Genomic DNA, 9,939 nt, shown 5'->3' with positions numbered 1-9,939 from the left:
TACATATAGTAAAAATTTAAAATACCTTCTTGTAAAGACCCAAAAGGCCTAGAGCTTAGATATTTTGCATAAGGCATTGTCTGGTAGACCTCTTACAGATTGTTCAAATTATAGCCCTTGGGTCAAAATCAGCCCGGCCCCGGGGTCATTGATTTTCCTCATATTTACATAGTAAAAACTTATAGTAAAAACTTTAAAAACATTTCTTCTAGCAATTGACAAATGCTAGAGGTTAGATACTTTGCATGAAACATTGTGAAGTGAACTTCTAGCAAGAATGTTCAAATAATAGCCCTGGGGTCATTGATTTTCAATATATACATATAGAAAAAATTCAAAAAAAATCTTATTGTCTGAAGGTACAAGGCTTAGAGCTTTAATATTTTGTTAAATGATATCATTTTATAGGTACTCAACCAAAGTTGTTTCAAATTTTGCCTCCAGTGTCAAAATTAAAAGTGAACTTTGATATCAGCTGACCTAGATTTTGACAAAGTGTATTACATTATGTCCTTTGATGCAGTCATGAAATTTTAGGCTGTGTGAAATATGACCTTCACCACCAAATTCACTAGACTCAAGTGCATTGAAATATTCCTACTCTGATCTTTTATAGAGTTAACAGTAGATTTAACCACTAATCTGATAATAAGAATTAGATATGCATTATGACAATCTTCAATTGTATAGAAACAAAAATAATCTGTTCCTACACTACTATTTAGTGTTGTATTAATGCGGTGGCATAGCATTTTTCTCAAATGCAATCTTGTTGAAATCTGTGATAACACATCTTTTTTGTGAGTAGAAATATTTATGTTCTTGGCAATCTAGGGATAGAGTGTGGGAAGTACATGTAGATATTTTACTGGTACTGAAAACGGACTGAAACTTATATGATATATAATTATACTCAAATTCAAGTATTAAATTTGATATGTGTATGAATATTGCTACATTGTTCACTTTCATTGATATTTGGTCATATTTGACCATCAAGTTACTAAATTCTTTGTCTCAGGTAGCATCACTAGAAAATTCACATTATGTAGAAATTTAATCATGAAACCTTGCTTTTTAAAATAAAATTGAGAAGATGCACAGGGCTGGTAGAAAGGGGAAAAAATGACAGAAGATTTCATTTAGAGGAAAGTTGAATAAATAAGATATTGTAAAGGTATCATTTTTAAGGAAAAATTTGATTATTTGCCAAGGAGATGACACAGCAAACAATTGGCCAGAAAAAAAAACCCTGTTTGTATTTAAGTTCAAATATTTTCTGTCTTTATTTTGGCTCTAATTTTGTTGTGATTTTAAGTTTTAAATGATATAATTGTTTAAAATTTAAAATCACAACAAAATTAGAATTAATTTGCACTGTTTGTGATAGTTAAATGTCCCAAGAGATTTGTCTTTGTGTAGTAAAATTTACTGTCTCACTGGTCTGGTAAAAATGTAATATCAAAATGTAACAACTATCTTCTCTTGTTGCAAAATTTAATATTTGATATGCTTTTATTTACATACATATATTGCATATTTTGAATGGGCAGGTGTATTTGTTAATCAGCTAAATACTCAGCTTTCTTATCACTATTATCACAGTAAAAAAACTGTGGTGTGTTTTGTTTTTTCATGATTCTTCATATAACTTAAGATGTTAACTGTCAATATGTTTTTTAATTGTCAGGTCCTATTGCATTTTACAGATGAACAAATAGGTGTATTAACAGCAACATAAACAATTTAGGTATTCTGGTCAAGGGTGTGATTATCTGCCTTGAAATTGGCATGACAACAGAGCATGGACACCTTGGTTTTCTTTCACTATTCTTCTCTAGAGATGAAAATTAATCTAGAAATAGCATATCCTGTTATTCCTTTCTTTCCTCACATGTGAACAGTGTCCTAAAAACAGCCTTTGCTTTTCTTCATTTAATTTCCCAACATGTGGACAGTCTCCTAAAAATAGCCTTCGCTGTTCTTCCTTTATTTCCTCACATGTGAACGGTTTCCTAAAAATAGTCCTGGCTGTTTTTTATTATTTCCTCACATGTGAACAGTTTTCTAAAAATAGCCTTTGCTGTTCTTCCTTTATTTCCTCACATGTGAACGGTTTCCTAAAAATAGTCCTGGCTGTTTTTTATTATTTCCCAACATGTGGACAGTCTCCTAAAAATAGCCTTCGCTGTTCTTCCTTTATTTCCTCACATGTGAACGGTTTCCTAAAAATAGTCCTGGCTGTTTTTTATTATTTCCTGACATGTGAACAGTTTTCTAAAAATAGCCTTTGCTGTTCTTCCTTTATTTCCTCACATGTGAACAGTTTCCTAAAAACAGTCTTTTATGGTTCTTCAATTCATTTCCCCACATGTGAACATTTACCACTGTTCTTCCTTTCATTTCCTCACATGTGAACAGTTTCCTAAAAATAGCATTCAAAAGTCACTAAAATATTTATAAATGATACTTGTCATTTATGAACTGAACTATTGAATTTAGCTTGTAGTCCTTGAGTAACCTACAACAACCACAAGAATATCTATTCACCTGTATTTCAGTATGTATTTAACAGAATTTAACAATAGGGCACAAAACCTTCTTCACAAGCTATATCAACCCCAAAGACTAATGTAATGCACCAACAAGAACATATCTGTTGAATAGTTTAAACTATTGGCAAAAAATGAAATTTCAATTCCTAACACTTACTCATTGTGTGTATGCTCGACCTCACTTTATTGTGGTCTGTACTGGTAGTAGGCAGTATCCAAGACATACCTGTCAAGACAAACAGATTGGAAACCAGGATGCTGGGTAATACATGAAAGGTCTGTTGCAATTTCTTCCTTATACTGATCTATCTTCAGTTTTACACAGTCAATCTCAAATTAATAGTATGATATTGTCTGCACTTTCTGTGCTAAACTCTGTCTTTAGGCTCTTTTCCAAACTAGATGTAAATTGATTACAGTCTAAACAGTCACACAAACTTGCATACAAGTCACAGCATTTATGTATAATGTCACTGAAGTCATCCATAAAATCGAATGGTTTCTAACAACCTTTTCCTTCTGTAATCTGTGTTTTTACAATAAAATTATAGATTTTCATTACCTCACTCACATTTCCAGACGCACAGCATGGGTAAGTGATGAGGACTGCATATGACTGTTATTCGCCATCACAACCAGTCCTTCCACTTTCTTGTAGATAATCTTTAATTAAATTAGATGATCCAACATGACCACAATATCTTCCTTTCACTTCAGTGCCTATACCAAATGCTAAAGTATAAAACACAACTCTAACATGTCCTTTTTCTTCAGAAAGAGATTTCAATACAGAAGATTTTACATCATCCTGTGTTTTTGAATGGATCATGGCACGCATTCTTGTCTTGTCATCCCCAAACGTCCCATTTGCATAACCTTTCTTTTGGAGTGTTGATGAAAAAAGTTCATTTAGGTCACTACAATGCTCTTACACAATAACACATTCTGCAGAGATATTATTACTCTCAGTATTATATGAATAACACATGGGTTTGTGGTTAACAGTAAAAATATCATCCCGAGGAAAATACTGTTAGTGTCGGGTAACAGTATTTTTATGACACTGCCTTGAAGTTGAGCTTGACAAACCCAATTCTTCACATCAGTATCTAAATATACAAGCAACGTATGGGCACCCCTCGGAGAACCTGTAAGAATTGAACTGTCGCACCCTTTTGAAAATGTACAAAAACAATAAAGTTTACCAACACAGTAAAACAGAATCTATGGGATGAGTACTCATTTGCCAGAACAGGTTGAAAACATAGTAATGATTGTTTGTGTAATTTTGTGTACTTCTTTGTAAGCATAAAAAAGCCTGTCCCTGAATCTGAACTCTGTATGTTGACAGCAGTTTCTCTTCAACCAATGCTTGTTTTCTGATAGCTTTCCTAAGACCTGTAAGTCTCTCAATGGTCCATGATCTCACAGAACTCAGACTTTGGTACTATACAGTTGTCAAAATGACTGGTGTTTTGTACTAATTCAGCCTTAGTTTCTGACATTCTAACATATTATTATCTTGACACTCTAAATAGATGAAATAAAAATCTCTATCACTTAAACATGATACATGAACAAGGTGAGAGTTGTGCAATAATGGCACAAAATGATTTATATTCAACTCACTCGGAGAAGGTGGTACCAATGCTGATGACTACATAAGTTAAGTTTATGATGATATATCTGTGGGAACATTTCTTCCATACACTTTAATTATACCTATGATTGCATGTTTCACAGTCATTTCTTTGTCATGTTGCTTTCCTTTGTAATAGCACATCATCAGTGTACTGTTGAGAAACTTGATTTCATTATCTTATTATGTGGCACATTTGAAAAAGTATATAATTCTTGCAGGCTCAGCATATCATCAAGGGCATAATGAGCACAGTACTTTTTATTCAGCAATGTTTCAAATAAGAATTGTTGTCTGTAGTTATCCATACCAGGATTAATATCCTTGAAAATTGGTAGAGTATCCACATCACCTTAACACGCATTTGTAAATTCAGCTTCCACATTTACTACTTAATGTGCCATCAGAAGTTGAGGAAAATCAAATCTTTTCATATTGTGTCCTATTTACACTACTGATCCTATACCTGCACACCAGTTTAGGTAACAAATTAAAGCTTCTTTAAATCGTTTATATTTTTCTCCAAGCTGATGTAATTTTTCACTGTCATGATTATCTCTTCTCCCCCTGAGAGCTTTGTTAGTGATAGTTGCCATCTGTTCCCCTGTTTGTTCAGGATCTCCAAATGCATCTGGCTCAGAAGGATGGTCTGCAGTCATGAAATTATCCAAATCATTGTCTGAAGTTTCACTTTTCCTGTCACTGTTTGATCCACTGACATTTTAATTTTCCCTCTTCCAGGGTGTGAGACATTTGACTGATTGTTTGTGGTTGTTTTGGCTAGTTTTGCTTGTTGTACTTTGACCGACAGTGTTGGTGTTTTTAAGTTTGAGATGATTCACATCTTTATAGTGGGAACTGCTTCGGCAAGTATTTTGATATTTTTCATGGCTTCCGAAAATCCAGATCTTCAGAAATTCATTGCAATAACGATTTTTTTTATACTATAAATTCAAGTAATAAAAAAAAACAATTTAACTACTTATTAAAAGAAGTTTAATAGTGTATAAAATAATATACATTTTGTATTTGTATTTGACAGACCTTTTGAAGGTTTACCAGCAGACCGGGCCCTGCTCCATTTATGTAGCTGTTTTCAACAATATACCATGAATTCTTTGCTGAAGCCTGCAATTCAAGTCTCTTATTTCATGTGGTTGGTTATGAAGGCTGCTGTATGAACTGATCTGGTTGCAGGACTGCAGGTATGGATACATGGGTTCCATAGTTTGCACTGGCCTTGAAAAGTCTTTGAATTTGGTTTCAACCTTGAAAAGTCCTTGAATTCAGGGTTGCCTTGAAAAAACACTAAAATTGTCCTTGAATTTCAGTAAACCCCCTTGAATTTCGGTAAAATGCCTTGAAAATCCAAAAGGGTATAAAACCTGTCGCTGTAAAGGTCAGGCAAATTTTCCGCTACAAATCAGACATGTGAACAAAGGCAGCCCGATCGAGTGCGCCCATTTGGATCTGTTTTAGTAGTGTTTAACCAGCGTTACGGTTTTGGCACTGATTTTAACAAGCACTTGTGTATGACGTCATCGCAAATTGTGTACAAAATGTCAGCTTCCATTGTGAAGTAAAAAATGGGAAAATACACTAAGAAATGTACGTTTCAGCTCAAATGGCTTCAACAATACAGTTGGGTAAAACAAGTTATACAAGACCCATGAAAAGCACAATGTACCATGTGTATGAAAACACAAAAGCTTATCTTGTCACTTTGTGACAGGTGATGAGCTAAACATAGGCTTTTCTATCATTTGCAAACCTAAAAATTAGGGTGTGACGAAAAAACAGCAAAAAAATCTTTTGATGAAATAAGTGAAAAGTACAATTAAACATACAGACAAGCAGCAGTGAGTCCAAACTCTATGTGCCCTACTGACCATGTGAGTTTAAACATTTTTCCTGAACTTTATCCTGAGAGGCTGTCCAGCATCTTCTGACACAAAATTAGGGCAAAACTAAAGAAATTTTTGGGCTAAAATTATGGTACATAAAAGAAATCTTGGGGATCTGGCCCAAAACTTTGTAAGAAAGATAGGGAAAAGCTAGATTAGCCATTGTTTAATTCTGTAATTTGTATTAATTATTTTTTATTGCTCGTATTTTATCATTTAATTTCGTTACAATTTCCTGGGTCCATAGTCTGTCCTTTTCTGCTTCTGAACCAATGTTGTATCTGTTGAACACATGACCTATAATGTTGAAACAAACAAAAAATGATTACTATTGAGAAACTTTTGTTTTCTGATCAGAAAAGAATAGCTGAGCAATGTTGCTTCAGAAAATTTCTGCATGTCCCAGGTTTTCTTTTTATCAACACCCTTGCTAACCTGCATAACAGACCAGACAGAAAAGGTGGTGCAATGATTTCATTACTAAAACAATATGTTAAAATGACAAAATATTTACAAGAGGAACATCGTTAACCTGTGTAAAATATTTACAAGAGGAACATCGTTAACCTGTGTAATACTGAGAAATAAGACATTGGTAAGAATCTAAAAATATATCCTTTATGTTGCCATAGCAACCAGTTGTGATTGGAACAACATCATTTGAACAACTTGGATACAGAACCACCCAAGGATCATTTAAAATTTCTTTAAATTTTGCCAAGTGGTTTAAGAGAAAATTTGTTTTTAGACAAATGTTAGACGAACAGAAGAACACACAAAGGGGGACATCCTGCAATCACAAAAGCTTATCTTGTCATTTTGTGACAGGTGATAAGCTAAACATAGACTTTTCTATCAGTTTTTTTTATCAAATTTGACCCATATTAAGAATTGTTTCAGATTTTAAGCAAAGCATGATTTTGACAAATTTTCATGCAAATTTAACCAAAAATGTGGTCTCCATGATGTAAACAAGGCATTATAAGGAGGATTTCCATAACTGAACTTGGCCTAGAATTCATCAAGAGAAACATTATGACAAAATTTCATGAAATTCCAACCCAAGATGAGGCTTCTACTGTGTTAGTAAGGCATACAAACAGTATTCAGATGACCCCGCTTTTGACCCCAGTCCAATGTATTTTTGATCAAATTTCTAAAATATCGGACCTAAAATGGCATTTCTAGAGGGAAAAACTTTCATTTTATAGCCCAAGTGACCCAGCTTCACTCTCGTGCATGACTTAAGGTTTATGATCTGATCAAGTGTTTTTAATTGTATTTTATGGTAACATTATGATTTTGTGTAATATATATCTCTATATAAATTTAATATTAGGCAATATTAATTAGGAAAATGGTAAGTCTTGATATAAGAATGGTAGCATGTTTGACTCCAAATCCAGAAGTTGCTGGTTCATATCAAGGTTGGGGTATAAAAATTATTTTCTCTTATTTAGTCATTCATCTCTAGACTATATAAGAAAGCAGTCAGCAAATTGGAAAATGATGTTGTGTTTGTACTGGTGTGAGAAAACCAGGAAATCATTGATAGGTTTACTGTCATCTACAAAATGATCAATGATGTTAACGCTGGTGTTAAATCTTAATTAAATAAAATTACCAGAACTCATAATTAACTTACTTCTCAGAGCCTTTCTTTTATTGACATCCATTGGGACCTTTCCTTTAGACTGTTCATAAATGGACAGGCTAGAACACTCTTCCTTATTTATTATCAGCTCAAGAAGCCCAAGTGCCAATTTCCCTGCACTGCTGCTTGCCTTTTCTATAGCACTTAGTCGTGCTGATGGGATTCTTATTCCATACTGGGGACTACCCATGTACACAAGCTCTGTAAAAATAATAAACTCTATTACCTAGAGCAAGTTACCAAATTCCCCTTGAAACTTGATACTATGGTTAATTATATAGATGATAATTCTTGCAGTTTCCTGTAATATCAGATTATAATTTCACAGAGTGGGCACCTAAAATGATATTTATACCCCCGCACAACAAAGTTGTAAGGGGGGTATACTGGAATCAGCTTGTCCGTCCGGCTGTCCGGCCGTCCGTCGGTTTTTTCTTGTCCGCCGAATAACTCAAGATATCTTTGACCCTTAGTCTTCATATTTGGCATGGAGGTTAGTCATGATTAGTAGATGACCCCAATTGATTTTGAGGTCACTAGGTCAAAGGTCAAGGTCACAGGGGCCTTGACTTCAAAAACCTTGTCAGCCCAATAACTTAAGATTCCTTTGACCTACAGTCGTCATATTTGGCATGGAGGTTAGTCATGATTAGTAGATGACCCCTATTGATTTTGAGGTCAAAGGTCAAGGTAACAGGGGCCTTGACTTCAAAAAGCTTGTCCGCCCAATAACTTAAGATTCCTATGACCCATAGTCTTCATATTTGGCATGGAGATTATTCATGATTAGTAGATGACCCCTATTGATTTTGAGGTCACTAGGTCAAAGGTCAAGGTCACAGGGGCCTTGACTTCAAAAAGCTTGTCCGACCAATAACTTATGATTCCTTTGACCCACAGTCTTCATATTTGGCATGGAGGTTAGTCATGATTAGTAGATGACCCTTAATGATTTTGAGGTCACTAGGTCAAAGGTCAAGGTCACAGGGGCATTGACTTCAAAAAGCTTGTCCGCCCAATAACTTAAGATTCCTTTGACCCTTAGTCTTCATATTTGGCATGGAGGCAAGTCATGCTTAGTAGATGACCCCTATTGATTTTGAGGTCACCAGGTCAAAGGTCAAGGTCACAGGGGCCTTGACTTCAAAAAGCTTGTCCGCCCAATAACTTAAGATTCCTTTGACCCTTAGTCTTCATATTTGGCATGGAGGTTAGTCATGATTAGTAGATGACCCCTATTGATTTTGAGGTCACCAGGTCAAAGGTCAAGGTCACAGGGGCCTTGACTTCAATAGTTTGTCTGCCCAATAACTTTAGATTCCTTTGACCCACAGTCTTCATATTTGGCATCGATGTTGATCATGATTAGTAGATGACCCTTTTTGATTTTGAGGTCACTGGATCAAAGGTCAAGGTCATAGGAACTTTGACTTCAAAATGTTTGTCCACCCATTAACTTAAATTTCCTTTGACCCACAGTCTTCATATTTGGCATTGATGTTGATAATGACTATAAGGTGACTCCTATTGATTTTGAGGTCACTGGGTCAAAGGTCAAGGTCACAGGGACCTTGACAAAAAAGAGCTTTTCTTCCTTATTGCTCAAGAATGTCCTGTCCACAATGTATTGATTTTGACATTTTCACATTTGAAGCATGTTGAATACATACTTTAGCAATGCACTGGCTTAGTAACATCAGATTTGGCAGGGAGGTTGTCCTTTAGCTCTAAATGGCCACTGTTGATTCTGACAAAGTTGTATGTGGGGGTATTCACGCCATGATAGTAGCAGTTCTAGTTATTTTCTGTCGATATATCACTGGTATTTATTTGTACATTATATAAAAGCAGTTTAATTGCAAGTGAACATTGTTGAACCTGACAAAATGATATATAAGCTACTTTGCTGATATCTCTGGCTTAAAGGTTAGTGTTAATGTAATTATAGAAACTTCATTTGAATCACTGTCATTGAATGAAGGGAGACTTGAACTTCTTTGCACCCCTGACTGAAGTGAAGGTGTCTGTGGGCTCAGAGGTTTCCATATCCTTTTAGTTGCGCCCCTGCCAATAAGTTCATGATTTTTTTATGACAGTTCATAAATTTCATGAAACGCAAAATTTGCCTTTCATGAACCAAAAGTTTGTGAATGTCATTGGAAAAAAGTTCATGATTTTTTATTATTA

At 34.8% G+C, this 9,939-nt stretch overlaps 1 protein-coding gene across 1 annotated transcript; it reads right to left on the bottom strand.

Moving 5' to 3' along the window:
• Positions 1-6,150: 6,150 nt before the first annotated feature.
• On the bottom strand, positions 6,151-9,327 carry LOC132754982 (uncharacterized). Its single transcript, XM_060745747.1, has 2 exons — positions 7,744-9,327; positions 6,151-6,395 (listed from the first exon to the last, which is right to left on the bottom strand). Exons 1-2 carry the CDS (start codon positions 7,940-7,942, stop codon positions 6,283-6,285), a joined length of 312 nt encoding a protein of 103 aa, XP_060601730.1. The 5' UTR covers positions 7,943-9,327; the 3' UTR covers positions 6,151-6,282.
• Between the last annotated feature and the right edge of the window lie 612 nt (positions 9,328-9,939).

The sequence above is a fragment of the Ruditapes philippinarum genome, unplaced genomic scaffold (assembly GCF_026571515.1).
Source record: "Ruditapes philippinarum isolate M1 unplaced genomic scaffold, ASM2657151v2 ctg5104_1_1_1_1, whole genome shotgun sequence".
Taxonomy (NCBI): Eukaryota; Metazoa; Mollusca; class Bivalvia; order Venerida; family Veneridae; genus Ruditapes; species Ruditapes philippinarum.
This window is presented reverse-complemented; position numbering and strand designations above follow the sequence as displayed.